The 21868-nt window shown below is 38.3% G+C and overlaps 1 protein-coding gene across 1 annotated transcript; it reads left to right on the top strand.

The window, feature by feature from the left end:
* The first annotated feature begins 3987 nt into the window (after nucleotides 1–3987).
* Nucleotides 3988–4771, top strand: LOC138884983 (secreted RxLR effector protein 161-like). The gene is made up of 2 exons (XM_070165864.1): nucleotides 3988–4115; nucleotides 4210–4771. The coding sequence occupies exons 1-2, from the start codon at nucleotides 3988–3990 to the stop codon at nucleotides 4769–4771; spliced, it is 690 nt and encodes a 229-aa protein (XP_070021965.1).
* The last annotated feature ends 17097 nt before the right edge of the window (nucleotides 4772–21868 follow it).

The raw sequence follows: 21868 nt of genomic DNA, 5'->3' as shown, positions 1-21868 counted from the left end.
CATGCAATATGTTAACAACAATCAATTCGATTATCTCTATTCCAATTCAATTTTCAATTTATAGGTTCTTTTTTAGTCATAATTTTAACTTGATGTTAGTGTAAAATAAAGTCTAAAATTAATTATATGTTACCAATACTTAGTAGCATGATCTTATGACAATGAATTATTATGATTTATGAGACTATTTAAAAGTAAGTGAAAGGTTTATTGTACTTTTTTGTTAAGAGAAGTGGGACCCAACTATTTATGCAAATACATTTAGTTGGTTAGAAGTCTGTTAGTGGTTAGATACAGTATATATACATTAGTTATAGTAGTGGTTGTACAGACTTTATCAGTTGAATACATATTTTTTCTCGATACACAAAAATGATATTGCCTCTCTCTCTGTGTGTTCATCTCCTTCTAGAGCTTTCTTATGTCATAGTTGTAGCTCCTTAACATGGTATCAGAACATGGTTTCCAGCCTCGTTTAGCTCAGTTGTGACATAAATTATTTGTTAAGCAAGAGTTAGAGTCAATTCCTGTGTCGATTGCTCATTCAAGTTACTTTCAACAATATAGGGTTTTGAGATCTCACCTCAATTGTTAATTTCTAGCTGCAAAATATCGATTAATGAAGAAACAGTTGATGTTCAGTCGATTCCTTAGTCGATTAATCAAGTTGATCACAATCATCCACCCGTTTGATACTCAAAGTTCGGTACTCATCTCTGTTCAACTTCAAGGTTTTGAGAACTATTCTGTTTGGAGTCGATTATTAAAAATTATATTGCATGGTAAAAATAAGCTAGGTTTTGTGTTGGGAACATGTCGTAGGGAGATGTATGATTCTAGCCTACATGAGTAGTGGGACAGGTGTAACGCTATTGTTCTAGTCTGGATAATGAATACAGATCACCTAGTCTAATTAGTACAGTGATCTATGCATCTGATGCTCACAAAGTATGGGAGGATCTTAGAGAAAGGTTTGATAAGGTCAATGCATCTAGGGCTTGCTATCTCTATAAGGAGATTACCACCTTAACGCAAGGAATTTCCTCTATTTCTGTATATTTCTCTAGACTTAGAGAGTTATGGGATGAGTATAAAACTCTAGATCCTCCACCTACATGTGGATGTACTGAATCTAAGAGGCATACTGAATGTTACCAGTTGCAGAAACTATATCAATTTTTGACTGGTTTGAATGAGTCCTATGAAAATGCTAAGAACCAGGTTCTAATGACTAACATAAATCAGGCATATGCCATGATTGTCAATGTGGAGATTAAAGAATGCAGGGGAAAGGTGCTTTTCCCTCATCTAATAATAATGAAGTTGCAGAAATGATGAGCAATAAGCCACACAATGTAGTTATAATGGAGGATTCAATACTAACAACTACAATGGAGGTTTTAAGTCTAGGAACTCATTTGGAAGGTCTGGAATTTACTGTGAATACTGCAAAGGCAGAGGACACAAAGACAACTATTACAAGTTCCATGGTTACCCTTCAGATTTCAAAAGTAGAAAGAGGGGACGTCCTTCCAATACTCATACAAATAGTGTTAAAAGTGCTGGAAATCCAATCTCTGAGTCACACAATCAATCAGCTCCACCTACTTCACTAGCTCACTTCTTTACTTAGGAGTAGTACAATCAGATTCTCCAGCCACTAAGAAAAGGGCAAGAGGCTGAATCTGTAGCAAATGCTGCAACTATAGGGACAACAAGTATTGTTCATGCACTTATGTCACATCTTATAGATCAGAATTGGATAGTAAATATAGGTGCCTTTAATTATATGGTTCATAGTATGGATTTATTAGATGAATATGAAGAGTTAATTGGAGATGATAGGAACAATGTACATTTACATACTGAAGATCAAGTAAATATTACACATAAAGGAGTTGCATCATTTTTCAAGGATAATCCAGTTCAAAATATTCTTCATATTCCAGATTTCAAATATAATTTACTCTCAGTTTCACTGATCACAAAGGAATTGCATTGTCTGGTAGCTTTCTATCCTGATTTTTGTATTTTTCAGGATCTCTCAAGTGGGAAGGTGTTGGGGATTGGTAAAGAAGAATTTGGACTTTACATTCTGAAGGCAAATGGAAGACCAACGTCTGGACAGCAAGTGCATAAGCAAATTTATATTTTTTTTCCAACTGTAAATATTACTTCTGATGCATTTAATAAGTATGGTAGTCTAGCTACTGGACAGTCCTATTCTATGACCTCTTTGTGGCACAGAAGACTAGGTCATGCTCCATTAAAAGTTTTGCAAAAGTTAAATGGTGTACCTAGTCTAAAGCTAGAAGATCATCATTGTACTATTTGTCCTATTGCTAAACAGTCAAGGCACATTTCTCTCATAGTCTGACTTGTTCTAATGGTATATTTGATATTGTACATGTTGATGTGTGGAGGCCTTATAGGTTACCAACGTATGATGGTAAAAGGTATTTCTTAACTCTAGTTGATGATCATTCTAGATACACATGGATCTATCTTATGCATACTAAAGATGATTCTATAGTTGTGATAAAAGACTTCCAAATACTGGTCAAAACTCAGTTTGGTAGTGGAGTGAAATGTCTTAGAACTGATAATGGAAAGAGTTATTTAATGAAAAAATAGACACCTTGTTGAAGGAACATGGAGTTATCCATCAAAGCTCTTGTATCTATACACCCCAACAGAATGGGGTTGTTGAAAGGAAGCACAGGTCCATTTTAGACATGGACAGGGCCTTGAGATTTCAAGCTTTTGTGCCCTTAAAATTTTGTGTGTGTGTGGGGGGGGGCTGTGTATCTACTTTGTATATCTCTTGAATAGATTGCCCATTGTAGTGCTACAAGGTAAATCTCTTTTTGAATAGTTATTCCACATGTCACCTTCTCTACATCATCTCAAAGTCTTTGGTAGCCTATGTTATGCAACCAATGTAAAGAAATGTGACAAATTCAGTCCTAGACCTATACCATCAGTTCATATGGGGTATTCTTCCTCCCAGAAAGGGTATATTCTTTATGATCTACACTCTAAGGTTTTCTTTATTAGTAGAGATATTGCATTTAAGGAGTATGTATTCCTTTCAAACACAGGACTTCAGATTCTTCCATTCTATTTCTTATGCTGGAGTTTGTTGAGACTTCATCTCCATCTCTTCAGCAAGATACAACTTCTGCCTCTACAATCAACAACTCTCCTTCTTCAGCTCCTATTGAAGTTCCTATACTCAACTCTTCTGAAGATCCCTCTGTCTTACCATCTACTCCAGTAGTAGAACTCAAAAAGTCTTCAAGAACCACCAAGCCACATGTATGGCTAAAAGATTTTGTGGTTCAGTCTCAGAGAGGTGCTTGTCAATATTCAATTTCGAACAATGTAGGCTACAACAATCTTTCTCCAGCTTATCAAGCTCCTATTACTGCTTATTCTACTATTTTGGAGCCTAGGTCTTTCTCTGAACCAGTCAAGATCCCAAGTGGATTGAGGCCATAACGACTGAAATTGCAGCTCTTGAGAAAAATAACACATGTTTAGTGGTAGATCTTCTACCAGGAAAAACTCCTATATGCTACAAGTGGGTGTTCAAAGTTAAGTACAAGTCCACAGGAGAAGTGGAGAGGTACAAAGCTAGGTTAGTTGCAAAGTTAGCAGGAGGGGCTAGATTATACTGAAAATTTCTCACCAGTTGTCAAAATGTCAACTGTGAGGGCTGTCATTGCTTTAGTAGCTGCATCAGATTGGTTTATATTTCAGATGGATGTTCATAATGCCTTTCTTCAAGGTGATTTGCTGGAAGAAGTCTACATGAAAGTTCCTGGTGGTTTTTCAAGCTAGGGGGAGCATAGTAAAGTTTGCAGGCTCCACAAGTCCTTGTATGGCTTGAAAGAGGCACCTAGACAATGCAACCTAAAATTGACTGAAGCACTGGTAGATATGGGTTTTGTGCAGAACCACTTTGACTACTCCTTGTTTACAAAAATGGTTGAAGAGTTGCTGATTATATTAGTGTATGTTGATGATCTATTGGTAACTGGAAGAAATTTACCTCTTATTAAGCAAGTCAAGAAAGATTTGGAAGAGAGTTTCAAGATAACGGACCTAGGAGAGTAAAAATACTTTCTAGGCATTGGGTTTTCCAGATCTCAAAAGGGTATAATTATGTGCTAGAGGAAGTATGTTGTAGAATTGATGTCTAATCAGGCTTAACAGGGGAAAACCAGCAGCTACGACTTTAGAATTTAATCACAAACTCACCTCTATTGAGTTTGACCAGCTGATACATGGTGGAAAGAGTGTTACTGATGATGTAGAACTTGATGACAAAGGAAAGTTTCAGAGGCTAGTTGGAAGGTTATTATACTTGACCACTACAAGGCCTGACATAGCCTTTGTGGTACAAGTACTCAGTCAATATATACATGCACCAAAAGTGTCCCATATGGAATTTGCCTTGAGAGTAATTAGGTACACCAAAATAGCACCAGGACTTGCTTTGTTTATGCCAGCAGAAAAGTGCCATCAGTTAGTTGCCTATTGTGACTTAGACCAGGGATCTTGTGTAGAGACTAGAAAGTCTGTCACAGGATATATGGTGAAGTTTGGAGAAGCCTTAATCTCTTGGAAGTCCAAAAAACAAGGAACATTATCCAGAAGCTCTACTGAAGCAGAATTTCGAAGCATGGCTGCCACTGTAGCTGAGGTTATATGGATAACTAGACTGTTTAAAGAACTAAGGGTTGAAGTTTCACTACCTACTCTATAACGACCCGATCGGTCATTTTGAGATCTAGCACGTCGTTCGGCTGTTTGAGGCCATGAGCAGCTACACTTCATGTATTACGACTTGTTCGCGTGGTCGGAATTGAAATTCGGGAAGATCAGAGTTGATTTGGAAAGAGAATTCTAATTTCAGAAGCTTTAAGTACGAAGATTCTGACTAGGGCTATTCATTTGGATCGGATATTCAAAATCCGAACCGATCCATTCAATTTTGAAATTTCGGACTTCGGATTGGATCGAATTTCAGATTGTGTTTATAAAAATTTTAAATTTCGGATCAGATTCGGATTGGTATATTTTAATCCGATCCGATATGAAATCCAAAATTATTAGGGCATGTATAAATACTACACTTTAATTTCGAACAGTCAGTACTTCCTTTACATTTTTCTCCAAGTTATTATCTTTACAATTGCTAGATTTAGCTATATTGGCATCATAGTACTCTCATAATTACATAAACATGAAATTTTCTTAATGTATTGCCTCTTTTACAAAGGAAATATACATATTAGTTTGAAACTTTGAGGTATAATAATACGATCCGAAATTCGATCCGATCCAAACTTTAAAACCTGATCCGATTTAATATAATTCGGATTGGATTCAGATTACATTTTCTAGAATCCGAATTCGAAATGTGCTAAATTCGATCTGATTCGATCCATGCACATCCCTAATTCTGACTAAGGTTGGATTTTGAGTAAATGATCTCAGAATTGGGATATGAAGGTTCCAACAAGTTCGTATGATGATTTTGGACTTGGGTGTATGTCCGGATCGGGTTTTGGATGATCCGGGAGCGTTTCGGCACCTATTGTGGAAGTTAGCATTTTGGAAGAATTTCATAAATTTGGGTTGAAGTGAATTTTAATGTTATCGATGACTGTTTGGGATTTTGACTCTAGGAATAGCGTCGTATGGAGATACTGCTGATGGGAGCGTGTCCATAAGTGGATTCGGGGGTCTGTAGGTCATTTTGGGGTCATTTGGCGAAAGTTAGAAATTTGAAGGTTTTTAAGGAGTTTGTCCGAAAGTGAACATTTTGATATCAGGGTTGGATTTCGATTCTGGAAGTGGAAATAGGTTCGTAATGTCAAATGTGACTTGTGTACAAAATTTGAGGTCAATCGGACGTGATTTGATAGGTTTCGACATCGAATGTGGAAGTTGAAAGTTCTAAAGTTCATTAAGTTTGAATTGGGGTGTGATTCATGATTTTGATGTTTTATGTGATTTGAGGCCTCGATAAAGTTCGTGTCATGTTTTGGGACTGATTTGTGTGATTGGACGGGGTCCCAGGGGCTTCGGGTGTGTTTTGGAATGATTTCGGGTCATTTTCCTTGGTTTCATGACTGTTGTTTTCTGGTGTGTTTGGAAGGCATTGCGATCGTGAAGGAAATAACGCGATCGCGAAGTGTTAAATGAGCTGATGGCATTTTTTCTTCAGTGCGATCACGTAAGGGGAGCCGCGATAACGGAGTTGGAGTAGATTGTACTTCACGTTCGCATGGGAGGAGTCGCGAATGCGACGTTTTGCGGAGGCATGCCTAAGTTGGGGAAGTTAAGCTATGCGATTGCGTAGTAACTCATGCGATCGCGGAAGAGGAATAATGGGAGGCAACATTTTAGCCTTCACGATCAGGTATTCCCGCGATTGCGAAGAAGGGTCGTCTGGGCAGTGTATAAGTTTGCAAAAACGGAGTTTGGCCATTTTCATCTCATTTCATTTCCTCCATGGGAGCCAACCTAAGAGCGCTTTTGGAACTCCATCTTCATCATCTATGTCAAGGTAAGTTATTCCCACCTATTTCAAATAAAATACTTGAATTATGTATGGATTTAGACATGAAAATTTGTAGAAATTTGGGATTTTGAAGAAAAACCTAGAAATTGGTATTTTTTTTATTTTGACCACGAATTTGGGAATGGAATTGACAATACATCATATATTTGAGTTAGTGGGGTTATAGGTAAAGTTTATCTTCGAAAATATTTGGAATCCGGGCACGTAGGCCCGAGGGTGATTTTTACCGACTTTTCAAGCAGAGTTAGGAATTGTTGTAAATTGAATTGTTATGAGTATTAGAGTATATTTTCATTGGTTTGCGCATTTTTTATCTAGCTTTGGAGCGTTGGGCATCGGTTTGGAGTGTTAGAGTGGCGATGGAGCCGAAAAATGACTCAAATGACAGAGCTGTACTGCAAGCACACCAATACCACCACAACACGATGCTAAGAACTCATCACACACCATTAAACCAGAACACACGAATCTAACCAGAAATATCATACCTCCACTTAACTTCACTGCAATGCACGACCCTTTCCAAATACTGGTCCACATGAATCACCTAAAGTCACCATGCTCAAAATCATCAACCACGCACAATTTGATGCCTCGTACCAAAAGTGAATCACTATAACCACGAATAAATAAATGACGCAATGCCATACCAGCCCGAAAGATCATATCCAATGCGTAATCAATCATGCAACACCCAAATACCTCTCTCACTCAAATTCCGCTTTAGAGACCAAATAGAACCATATCATTAGTGCATAAAATCAACGAATCAAAATCCCACTTAGCTCACAAGAGTAACTCACAAACAAATCTCGGAATACGAGTAAGCTTATCAACAACCGAAGGGAACTTCCCTCAATAATAGCAGTTCGGAGTCAACATATCCGACTCGATGCAGAACACACATCCATATTGACCTGCCAATGAACCCCAAATCAACTCTAGTCACCTACAATAGATAAATAACTCTCTGAAAGTTCACAATGACTGAATCATGGCACATACTAACATCTGACTAGCTTTGCTTGCATCTTCATAGTCCACAACCACTAAATTACATGTTTATGAGAACTCCCAATCTCGAAATCCATAAAGTGCACGAATGACCATATCTAATCCCAACTCCAACGCTCAAATATATAACACACCTCTAATATTCAATCATCCATGAGGGATACTCCTATAATTCTTCTGCACCACCAAGCAACTTGAATATCAGCAGTCGATCCAACAAGAGAGCGTCGCAATACCAGTGAAGTACCCTTAACTCAAACACATTTGCCCTTTCTAAAATGTATACCCTCTTCAAGCCACACCAATTAGTGATATTAGTTACCTAGTCATCTGAAACTGTCCATGCTGCCTAAAAATTAATGACATTCTTTCTAGAACTGAACCGTGACCTTACACATGCAAATCTCAACCCTGCCCAACATACTGCATATACCATGTCATCCTATGATAAATACAAGAACTTCATAATCCATTCGGATCCACAAGCAACTATGTCCTCAAATAGCCAAGAACTTTCCATTTGATCCCATATAGAAGAAAATCACTATACATCGCATGCTCCTCACGCCAGTAGAAAATATACATCTCTAACCGTGGTAGAAATCATCAAGGACTCTCCGAATCCCATTTGCACAAAACAAAACCGTCAGGACTGAATCCTTCTATCTCAACCAAGCTACGCAGATCACCAAAAACCCAAGAGCACTGTCACAAAACACCTGTAGAAACTTATTACCCCATAAGCACCCAAAGAACTAATCATATCCCTTACCATGACGATCCGACCTACTACCCAGCTGTCTTATTTATCCAAGTTCCTTCTAAATTACCTTCAATTTGATACTTCCCCTCGCCATAATACCGCAATACTTAACCTAGACTCACCAAACGAGACCCAAGCATAAAATCACACCGTCTAAGGCTCATTATCCACTGGATACTCTCTTAAATATCCCAAAAGCACCACATTCAAAATATTCACCTTGAAGAGACTTCCTGCGAATCCGAAGCAATTACCTTCACTTTCCTGATACTGATATGTAGAATCCATAATGATATAGAAATGCCACAAGTCTTGACACCCTCCAATGTAAACCTCAGTTTCTAGCCAAATACGCATCCTGAAGATCCCCAATTATTACATATAAATCTTGAATCCATTAAAACCATTCTCAGGAGTCATCTACTCTACTCACATTAAATTCATGCTCTACGCACATTACATCCTTCACCAATAACAACTCAAGTCATTCCATGATTCTTATACACCCATAAAGCATAACATAACCCCTATCCAAAATTTCCTTTACTTGAGTCATCCTTGATCTCAACCCATGTAAGCCACAACTGATTCACCAGTATACCTCAAGCTAAAACTAATACGACATTTAGCCGCGCAAAAAACTTATTAACGGTAGACTCCCCCACTTGGCTCAAAATCATAGGTCAAAATACACAGGAACTCACAATGCCTATACCTTACTACGGTCATAATACCATAGTGAGATTAAACTAAATCCTTCATAAGCTCGTGCAACAAAAACCATCTAGTACTTCAAATCATCTGCAAATCTCGCATTCACCCTCGTAACAGTCAAGTCAACTCTCATACATGATCCAAAATCGAACTGCAACACATATAATTCACTGGTAAAATAAGACTCACTGCAAAACAACATAAGGATCACACACCCTTAGGACACCCTGCATGAGATAACCCGCCTCCTTCGCCTCAAACTAACATCTCTTTATACCCTTCCACCGTCATAAACATCACGCAATTACTTAATCTTCCTGAGTCTGAACTCATATCATGACATGAAATCTACTTCATCCCCAACTAAACAACATGAAAAGATCCTTCAACACACCCTAACTCGGGGCTATACATCAAATCGAGATGGAAATCAAGTACCAAATAGTTCTTTCTACCCTCAAGCAGACCTTTCTCTTCACATTTAAATCATATGAACACATCTCGCAGTCACATCATACTCATCACGTAGCCATCCAGCCATCGCTTCCACTAACCGAGACACTACCAGACATATAAATCAAAAAGCATATGCTCACACAATCAACACCTCAGTGCGCAAGCTAAAGGCAAAGCCGGCCTCAAGTCCTCTAGACTAGCCCAACATCAACACACAAAAATTACATCTTGGCCCTCGCTTAGGGAATCACAAGTCGTCGATGCATAGCTGATACCGAGCGTTCATGCGCGCCTACGAACGCGTGGAAGGAATTCAAAGAGTTACATTTTAAGCTGAATCAATGTCGCACGATAATAATTCAAGATTTTGAAGTTTCCTAAGGGTTATGTAGCCTCTCGAAGATAAGTACAAACGTCTCTGTACCGATCCACAAGACTCTACTAAACCCTCTCATGACTCGTGAGACCTATGTAACCTAGGCTCTAATACCAACTTGTCACGACCCAAAACTAACCCTGTCGTGATGGCGCCTAACTTAGTACTAGGCAAGCCGACACACTACCAAAACCAATCAATATTTTCATTTTTAAGCCAAAACCAAAGCTATTTAACACTAATCCTGCATAAGGAGTTTAAATCAAAACAATAGTGCGGAAAGAAATCCCGACATTGGGGTGTCACTTGTCATTAGCATCTACTATAGCCGTCTAACAACAACAAGATTAACGTATCCTGGAAATCACTGAATACAGCTAAGGGAGGATAAGGAGGGAGAAAAGCTGGACTGCGATCGCCAGGCGGCTACCTTGCTAACTTCGATGGACCTGCCACTGAGTAATCAACACCCGCTACCGAGTTCAGAAATACCTGGATCTGCACACAAGGTGCAGGAGTAATGTAAGTATGCCAACTCAGTAAGTAATAAAGGTAAATAAATACTGAGCAGCAGTGACGAGCAATAAAATATATACAATTTATATCATGAAATATCAGTAGAATACAACATGCTTTTAAAATTAGGGTTTTGAGTCAACTCAGCTCATTTGAATCTAGTTTCAGTAAAACCACTTAAAACGTCTTTCAACATTTTTCAAACATAGTGATAATACAGTGAGTAAAAATGATGAAAACATAACCAGCCCCTCGGGCAAAACTCATTCATATACAGCCCACCGGGCAACATAAATCATAATCAGCCCCTCGGGCAAACATCATTCGTATACATCCCCTCAAGCAACATGAATCATAAATAGCCCCTCGGGCAAACATCACTGTCATTCATATACAGCCCCTGGGCAAAATATCATATCACTCACTCACAGTACCTGTGCTCACTGGGGGTGTACAGACTATGGAGGGGCTCCTATAGCCCAAGCGCTATATCACTACGGCATGCAGCCCAATCCAATACTGCTGCGGTGTGCAGCCTGATCCATATATCACTGCGGCGTGCAGCCCAATCCATATATATATATATATATATATATCGCTGCGGCGGGCAGCCCGATCCATAAATATATAATTCTCACAATCAGGCCCTTGGCTCTCTCAGTCATCAACCTCACAAGCCACTTGAGCATTTCAGTAAAAAATCAGGGAAACTCAGCCCAAACAAATTTTTCACTGAAATGCTCAAGTGGCTTGTGAGGTTGATGACTGAGAAATTATAGTAATCTTTCAAGTGATCATTGAGAATTATATATATATATATATATATATATATATATTGCTGCGGCGGGCAACCCGATCCATAAATATATAATTCTCACAATCAGGCCCTCGGCTCTCTCAGTCATCAACCTCACAAGCCACTTGAGCATTTCAGTGAAAAATCAGGGAAACTCAGCCCAAACAACTTTCATATATTTAAAAATAGAATAATAAAACTGAATCAAACAATGAACAGGTAAAGTCATGACTAAGGATATGCTTTCAAATCAAAACACTATGAGGATAGTAACGAAATACCCCCGAGGGTCCAAACAGTACAAGCACAAGCCCCCAAACATGGCATTCAGCCTAGGTTATAAGATTTCTTTCTAAAACATATAGCTATTATACGGCTTAATCAAAATATGCAACTCTATAGTCGCTGCGGGACGAACCAAGTCACAATCCCTAACGGCACACGCCCACACATTCGTCACCTAGCATGCGTGTCACCTCAATATAGTAAAACAATGTGAAATCCAGGGTTTCATACCCTTAGACCTAGATTTACAATCATTACTTACCTCAAACCGATCAAAATGCTACTCCGCGATGTCATTGCCTCTCGAACCGGCCTCCAAATGCCTCGAATCTAGCCACAAACAATTCGATACAATCAACACGAACTAAGGGGTCAATCCCATAAGAAAATGCTAAGCCTAAGGTCAAACGTCAAAAAGTCAACTCAAAAGTTGGTCCCGCGGCCCACATCTTGAAATCCAGCCAAAGTCATGAAATCCGACAACCCACTCGATTACGAGACTAACCATACTAGTTTCACTCAAATCCGACTCCAAATCGACATTCAAATCTCAAAAATTCAGTTTATGAAATTTCCACAATTTTTCCCAAATTTCCACCTCCAAGTACTAATCAAATGATGAAATCGGTGATATATTCATGTATATTAATCAAATCCGAGTTAGAATCACTTACCCCGATAAATTTCTTGAAAAACCCTCAAAAATTTGCCACAAACCGAGTTCCCTAGGTCCAAAATGTGAAATAATGCCCTAAACCACGTTTATATAGTGCACTCTTAGATCTCCACTACGCTGACCACGAAATTTCAGGCGCAGCAGCAAAAAATCCAACCATCGCAGACGCGAAAAAGTAGCGCGGTTCGTGCTTCTTGTGGCTGCACTGACAGGCCTTAGTATTTTAGCCATAACCTTCTCTACATACGTCTAAATGATGATTTCTTAACCTTTCTGGAAACTAGACACGAAGGGCTACAACTTTCGGTTTTGAATCATCTCAAAATTTCTTGTAGATCAAACGATATAGGCTTCCGAAGACGGACCAACAAATCTGCAGATCTGCCCCGGAGCGCCTCCGTGACCAGATTTACGTTTTCCGCGCCCCCTACTCCGCACTCAGCGAAATTTCATCGCCCTCAGCGAAAATTAAGCACTAGAACCATGCCTGAGTTCCGGTAATGCTCAGACTCGCTCAAAACTCACCCGAAACACACCCGAGGCCTCCGGAACCTCAACCAAATATGTCATCAAGTCCTAAAATACCATACCAACTCAATCGAGCTCTCGAATAACCTCAAACAATAACAAAAACATGAATCGCACACCAATTCAAGCTTAATGGACTTGGAACCTCAAACTTTACCAACCGATCCTGAAACCTATCATACCTCGTCCGAATGACTTCAAATTTTGCACACACATCACAAATGACTCTACGAACCTATTCCAACTCTCGGAATTCCATTCTGACTCGGATATCAAATTTTTCACTACCGACCGAAAATCACCAAATTTCCAATTTCGCCAATTCAAGCCTAATTCAACCACTGACTTCCAAGATACATTCCGGACGTGCTCCTGAGTCCAAAATAACCTACCGGAGCTGACGGAACCATCGAAATTCATATCCGAGATCGAATACTAAAAAGTCAAAACTTGGTCAAACCTTTCAAATTTAAAGCTTCTAGCTGATAATCATTCTCCCAAATCAAATTCCGGATAACCTGAAAATCAAAACCAACGATTGACATAAGTCATAATACATCATAAGGATATACTCATGCCCTTAAACAACCGAGTGAAGTACAATTTCTCAAAACGACCGGTCGGATCGTTGCATTCTCCCCCACTTAAACATACGTTCTTCTTCGAACGTGCCTAGAGTGGTTCCAAAAGCCTTCAAATTTCTGTATAATCTCACTATGCACATACCCGGGGGTGATCCAACGCCACCATATCCCATATTGATCTGATAACACAACATGACTGAAATTTCTTTATCCAACCTAGCCCATAAGCCTTAGAATCCAATTTCCACATCTGAAATTTCATATAAGATCATAATCTCGCATCCACACACTATATAAGTCTGAACAAGCGAAAATCATAACCCAAGATGTAGTCACATGATATACCACATAATTCAAACACTCATAGCGACAGTTTCTAATCACATTAGTTGCTCAAAACAACCCAATACTGGTAATAAACCTCTTATCAAATCAAACCTCGTTCGAACACCTTCATATACTGCCAAATAATGAAAGGAACACGCAGAAACTCATAACCATTCGTCATATCAACAAGTCATGGAGCTCCCTCTTCTCTAACAGGAATTATAGCAGATTTCTAAGTCGATCAACATCAAAATCCTCCCAAATATACTGCAATCAGATCCGATAGCACCCATTTTAGGTCCGATGACCCTATTTCATCCATCACAACCACTCTAGTGACATGCCACATCAATACAATCTAAAGCCAAAACCCATGCAATCCGTGCACCAATATGCAACAAGCCAAGTGTACTCAAATCATGGAAAATGACTCAAATGAGAGAGATGTACCGTAAGCTCACTAGTACTACCACATCACAATGCTAAGAAGCCATCACACACCATAAAACCAGAACACACGAATCTAACTCGAAAGAACATACCTCCACAAAACTTCACTGCAATGCGCGACTCTTTCCAAACACTGGTCCAAATGAATCACCTCAAGTCACCATGCTCAAAATCATCAACCACATGCAATTTTATGCCTCGTACCAAAAGTAAATCACCATAACCATAGAGAATAAATGACGCAATGCCATGCTAGCCCGAAAGATCATATCCAATGCGTAATCAATCATGCAACACCCAAATACCCGTCTCACTTAAATTCTGCTTTAGAGCCCAAATAGAACCATATCATTTGTGCATAAAATCAACGAATCAAAATCCCGCGTAGCTCACAAGAGTAACTCATAAACAAATCTCGGAACAGGAATAAGCTTATCAACAACCGAAGGGCACCTCCCTCAACAGCAGCAGTTCGTAGTCAACATATCTGACTTGATGTAGAACACACGTCAATATTGGCCTGCCAATGAACCTCAAATCAATTCTGGTCACCCACAATAGATAAATAACTCTCTGAAAGTTCACAATGACTGAATTATGGCACATACTAACATCTGACTAGCTTTGCTCGCATCTTCACAGTCCACTACCACAAAATTACCTGTTTATGAGAATTCCAAGTCTCGAAATCCATAAAGAGCACGAATCACCATATCTGATCCCAACTCCACCGCTCGAATATATAACATACCTCTAATACTCAATCATTCCACGAGGGATACTCTTTTAATTCTTCTGCGCCACCAAGCAACTTGAATATCAGCAGTCGATCTAACAAGAGAGCGCCACAATACCAATGAAGTACCATTAACTCAAACACATTTGTCCTTTCTGAAATGAATACTCTCTTCAAGCCACACCAATTAGTGATATCATTTACCTAGTCATCCAAAACTATCCATGCTGCCTAAGAATTTATGACCTTCCTTCCAAAACTGAATCGTGACCTCACACATGCAAATCTCAACCCTACCCAACATACTGCATATATCATGTCATCCTATGATAAATATGAGAACTTTAGAATCCACTCTGAGCGAGAAGCAACTAAGTACTCAACTAGCCAAGAACTTTCCATTTGATCTCATCCAAAAGAAAATCACTATACATCACATGCTCCTCACTCCAAGAGAAAATATACATCTCTAACTGTGGTAGAAACTATCAAGGACTCTCTGAATCCCATTTGCACAAAACCAAACCATCAGGACTGAATCCTTCTATCTCAACCAAGCTACGCAGATCGCCAAAAACCCAAGAGCATTGCCACGAAATACCTGTAGAATCTTATTACCCCATAAGCACCCAAATAACTAATCATATCCCTTACCATGTCGATCCGACCTACTACCCAGCTGTCCTATTTATCCAAGTTCCTTCTAAATTACCTTCAACTTAATACTTCCCTCACCATAATACCGCAATCCTCAATCCAGACTCACCAGACGAGACCGAAGCATAAAACCACATTGTCTAAGGCTCATAAACTGCAGAATACTCTCTTAAATATCCCAAAAACACCATATTCAAAATACTCACCCTGAAGAGACTTCATGCGAATCCAAATCCATTACCTTCACCTTCCTAATACTGATATGTAGAATCTATAATGATATAGAAATGCCACAAGTCTTGACACCCTCTAATGTAAACCTCGGTTTCTAGCCAAATATACATCCTGAAGATCCCAAATTATTACATATAAATCTTGAATCCATTAAAACCTTTCTCGGGAGTCATCCACTCTACTCATGTTTCAATTAAGTTGATCAAACGAACCAAATGACTTGTGCCCCATTAGTACAACAACACCTAAGGAAGTAATTAATGCAACCAAATAAATTCCTGCTCCACGCACATTACATCATTCACCAATAACAACTCGAGTCATTCCATGATACTTATACACCCATAAAGCATAACACAACCCCTATCTAAAATTTCTTTTACTCGAGTCATCCTCGATCTCAACTCTTGTAAGACACAACTGATTCACCAGTATACCTCAAACTGAAACTAATATGACACTTAGCCGCACAAACAACTTATCAACGGCAAACTCCTCCGCTTGGATCAAAGCCATAGGTCAAAACACACAGGAACTCACAATGCCCATACTCTACTACGACCATAATGCCATAGTGAGATTAAACTAAATCATTCATAAGATCGTACAACACAAACCATCTAGTACTTCAAATCATCTGCAAATCTCGCGTTCACCCTCATAATAGTCAAGTCAACTCTCATACACGATCCAAACTTGAAGTGCAGCACATATAATTCACTAGAAAAAGAAGACTCACTAGAAAACAACATAAGGATCACACATGCTCAGGACACCCTGTAGGAGATAACCCACCTGCTTCGCCTCAAACTAACATCTCTTTATACCTTTCCACCGTCATAAACATCACGCAATCACTTAATCTTCTTGAGTCTGAACTCATATCACGACATGAAATCTACTTCATCCCCAACTAAAAAACATGAAAAGATCTTTCAACACACCCCTAACTCGGGGCTATACATCAAATCAAGATGGAAATCAAGCACCAAGTAGTTCTTTCTACCATCAAGCAAACCCTTCTCGTCACATTCAAATCATATGGACATATCTCGTAGTCATATCATACTCATCACGTAGCCATCCATCCATCGCTTCCACTAATCGGGACACTACCGAACATATAAATCCAAAAGCATACGCTCACACAATCAACACCTCAGTGCTCAAGCTAAAGGCAAAGCCCAGCCTCAAGTCCTCCAGACTGGCCCAACATCAACATACAGAAATCACATCTCGGCCCTCGTTTAGGAAATCACAAGCCATCCATGCTCAGCTTATACCGAGCGCTCATGCGCGCATACGAACACGTGGAATGAATTCAAAGAGTTATATTTCAAGATCAATCAATGTCGCACGATAATAATTCAAGAATGTGAAGTTTCCAAGGGGTTCTGCAGCCTCTCGAAGATAAATACAGACATCTCCATATTGATCCGCAAGACTCTACTAAACCCGCTCATGACTCGTGAGAACTATGTAACCTAGGCTCTGATACCAACTTGTCACGACCCAAAACTAACCCTTTCGTGATGGCGCCTAACTTAGTACTAGGTGTTGATACCGAATTTTTTCCTATAGTACTTTTCAAATGCATATATACCTTCAAAACTATGCATTAACATCAATTGATATTTTTCCATAATTTCTACATTTTTCAAATTAATTTATCCCAATATTTTATTTATAGAAATAATTACAAATTGTATCACAAAGGACTTTATAAAAATTTCACGGTTTAATATTGCTATTTATATTCATATTGAGCTCAAATTATTTCGCAAATAGCCACATCTACATTTTTGGGTTAAAATTGCAATAACTTTGCAATTATATCCCATGCATTATTGCATTATTTTACCAGAAATAGCTCATTGTATTTTTAAAATATTGAGTAATTATTTTAAAGCATTTTCATGCATGAAAATTATTTTTTATAATCAGTTAATTATTTTATAAAATATATTTTATCAATTATTTGGGTATTTAACAAATAACCCTTTTTATTTCAGACCTAACAATTTTTACCAGCCCAAAACCCCCTTTAATATCAACCCAAAAGCATGCCTAAACCCCTTAGGCCCAATCTGCCTACCCGACCCAATAACCTCTCTTCAATCGTGGTCGTTGATCTTTTAGATCAACTGTCCACGTTCACCCTTACCTTAATTAAACCCTAACCTACCCCAAACCCTTTTCATTCTCTCAAAACCTGTCGTCATCATCTCCCCTCATCTCCCAACTCTCTCTTAACATAACTCTAACCCTAGTCGCCGTCATCGGCGTAAACCTCCCTCATATGGTGCTTCTATGTCTTCTCCGACCATCCCTGGCCTCCTACGCTCCATGGCACTTCGACTTCATGAGTCCTTGAGAAGATCTCAAGGAACTCCAACTGGTTCTGGTTTGAAACTTTGTTTACCAGCCTGTCTCAGGCCAATTTTCATTCGTCATTAAGGATCTCTCTTTGTTTTATTACGAATCTATGGGTTCTTGACCTATTCTCTTCACCTCTATTATTTTTCTGAAAACTCTAGTTCTATACTATCGGTTCTTCTTAGATCTTTATAGATCTGAGGTGGTTCGAATGTTATTAAGTGTTTTCCGTCAAAAATCTCTTATTTTAATTCATTATTTCGATTTTTAATCACTCTTTCTAAACTAGGGTTCATCTCAAACGTTTCTTCAACGATTTTTCTAAGTTCTCAGTGTTTAGTTAATTGTTTCTTCATCATCTTAATTGATGAATGTTCAAACCCTAGTTGATTCTGTGCGATATACTGGTTTCTTCGATTTTGTTTCGATACTTTGTTATTTCTGTGATATCAGTCGTAGTAATTTACTCCCTTTTTGGGCTTAAATGTTTTCCTTATTAAAATCAAGTATTTCTTTGGGATTTTACCCTAATTAATCTCTATTTATGGTTTGAACCTGTTTTTGTTGCTGAATTCTGTATTTCTGTGAACTTTACTTATTTAATTTTTATTTATGGAATCTAAGTAATTCTTTCCCCAAAAATCAATATTATTTTGAAGGTTTTACTGATTATTTCCTATTATTTTGCCCTGTTAAAATCTGTGTGCACAGATCTTATTTGTTCCCTTATTTGTGACTTTAATTGATCACACTTGCCTTAATAAATTATCTGTATGGTTTTGGGATTCTTACTGATTCCCTCTTTGGTATGATTTGGATTCCTTACCCTAATTAACTCCCTTTTTGCTGTGATCGTTAGGTGATTACCCCTAATTAAGGGGTCTATTCCTGACTCCCTTACATGAATTGATTCTGTGATTATTTGATTGCTCCCTAATTGACTGACTTCTGATTCTCTCTACCTTATTTGCTCTACTCCATAAGTGCTATATATACACTCTCGTTCTACCTCTCAAGAACATAGATAGTAGTTCAAAAATACACACACACACTCAAACTTTCTCTCATCTCTCTTTCTGCTACTTGTGCTCATTGCTCGTCTAGCCCGCTGAAAGCCAAGGCTAGACTGTGGAACTCTACCTACTTTACTTTCTGCACTTTGCTTCCTTAACTGGTATGTTCTTATTTCAATATCATTCTGAAATTCAAATATATGTGCTCCATAGTTGTTAAATCCATGCTTATTTCGGCACTAGTTTAACTGATTATATACTTAGTTGTTCTTCTTGTTTACTACTTTGATCAGTATGCTTAAGTTTTACCCCCTCTTGTTCAGTGTTTTAATTAGCATGTCTAGGTTTCAATCTTCTTGTTTGTTATTTTATCCAGCATGTTTACTTGAGGTATTGTCTATTTCATTCAACTAGCATGCTCATTTTAAGTAGTTCAGGCTCCTAATTTATCTGATTAACCACAATTGGTATGACTAATTCTGTATGGTAGACCCTTGTCCTCAATATGGATATTCCTGCATTCTGTCTCGATGCTCTAATATCTATTAGCACTTTAGACTTAAGTATAATTTCCTTGTTAATACTCTGAATCAGTAGTTTGTATTTTAATGCTATGAATTTGGTCACTGGTTGTCAATTAATCCCTACTTGTTCTGTGTACTTGTTGATCAATATGCTTCCCCTCTTATCCATGTTCATTTGTTTCTGATTTAAGCTCCCTATGTTCCCAACCCCCTGATCCCTGTTAGTAAACTTGTTTGTCTTCACTTAGAATCAAGTAATAAATGGCTTTGAATCTGGGCACTCTAAGTTTTGTGTTTATTTGGTTGTTTGTTGAATCTTTGTTCTTCTCAAAATTGCTTCCAAAATTGTTTTCACTCTTAACATTTTCTTAAAACTATTTTCATTCCTGAAATATCTTTTCACTCCTAAATATTTTGCCTCTAAGCTGTTTTTACTAAGTTCTTCCAACTATGTCAAGCACTCTCACTTCTACTCTTAGATTATTTAAGTTCTGCCCCTCCAGTGTGTGTATTGCCTAGGAATCCATGATATTCCTCCAAACTCTAGCACACTACGACTGGCCCTTCCACACCGCACATAACTACTTCTCTATTTATAAGGATCTTGGTGTGAGCATTTCCCGGGGTCCTTGAGGCCCTTGGAAACTTTGACGCACTAGGATACCTCATTAGATACTATGGACTATGAATATTTGACTGTTTCAAAGGCCTGGTATTTCTAGGTTCACTTTGGGCCTATTTCAGGTTCCCTATAACATAGCTTATATTTATTATGTAATTTATTTACATATGGTCTGTAATGATAATCTTTGTAAATAGATATTGGGAAAATTAGTAAAAAGGGGGATTCTTATATGATTTTTATGGAGAAACCGGGTAGATATCATGCCCTTAGGACTATATTATGTTTACTTGCATCAGAAATCATGCTTTAGGTCTATATTATATTTACTTGCATTAGAAATCATGCTTTAGGTTTATACTATGTTTACCTGCATTAGAAACCATGCTTTTAGGATCACTTAGCATACTGGACAACATGTTATAGGCACACTACTTCAGTTGTTATGAAATTTTATTTCTGCATAATCATGATCATCTAGAAATCCTGTTATTAAGTTACTGCAATAATTCTGCCAAATAAAAACGTCCATTCTTTCTGTGCATTAGAGATCCTATTTTAGGACTGTATTTGCTTTTAAACCATGTCTACATTGCCTAAATCAATAACTATCTTGTCTATAAAAAATTCTTAAAAACAATCCCAACACTTAGATGTCATAGAGATAAGTGTGTATAAACCAGTTCTGTAATGTAATATTTAGCACCTAGACCAGTATGCCTATAGGACTTAATAAGTTCAAAATGTTTTAAACTGATTCCCAGAATTCTGATTGCATTTAGACAATATGTTTATAGGGTATTACAGATCCACACCTAGGCAAGCCTATAGGTAATCAAGGTCTAATAAAAATTGTGAAACTATGCTTTGCTTATTTATGGCTGCCCAGATTCAACAGGTTCTAAATCAGTAGGCAAACTGATTAGGTCTCTATCGCTTCTCCTTAACACAATGTTGTATATTCTCTGCTTGTCATGCTCACCTAGATATCCTGTTCTAGGACCTTTCTGAAATATCTGGAATCTGTTGTTTGAGATGTGCTAATTGTCTGTTTATTTGTGGAGGTAAACATGAGCCCCTTTAATTTTTTCTTACTTGACAGTCTTGTTTATTCTTTGTTGTCTCTTAGATTTTCCCTTTTAAACACCTTAGGAGAGTCTAGAACTGCCTAAAATTAGAGGTCCTAAACACCTCTGGAACCACAAGGAAGGGACGGGTAATGCACGGATAGAGTTTGTCTAATTAAAACTGCTTGTATAACCGCGAAGGGGAGGATAATTGGGTAGTAAAGGGATATGATGACCTGTACGCTAATGCCACGTGTAACCCCTCTAGTTGAGAAAGGTTTATCGGGTATTGTATAGATGTGAACCTGTAGGCTAAAAAACCTAGGACCCCTTTTACCCCTTGTTTTAAATGTAATACCTATTTGTCTAAATTGCTTTATCTGTTTATAAGACTAATTCACATAATTTGAGTTCGACTGGGACCCACTATTGTGGACCGCGAGGGGTGCCTAACACCTTCACCTCAAGGTTATTTCGAGCCCTTTCCCAATCTCTGGTAATGCAAAACGGTTTATGAGTTACTTGCTTTAGGTGCCCTAACGCACCTTAATCCGTTAGG

This window comes from Nicotiana sylvestris, chromosome 2, assembly GCF_000393655.2.
Source record: "Nicotiana sylvestris chromosome 2, ASM39365v2, whole genome shotgun sequence".
Classification (NCBI taxonomy): Eukaryota; Viridiplantae; Streptophyta; class Magnoliopsida; order Solanales; family Solanaceae; genus Nicotiana; species Nicotiana sylvestris.
Note: the sequence above shows the minus strand (reverse complement) of the source record. Positions and strands in the feature narration are given on the sequence as shown.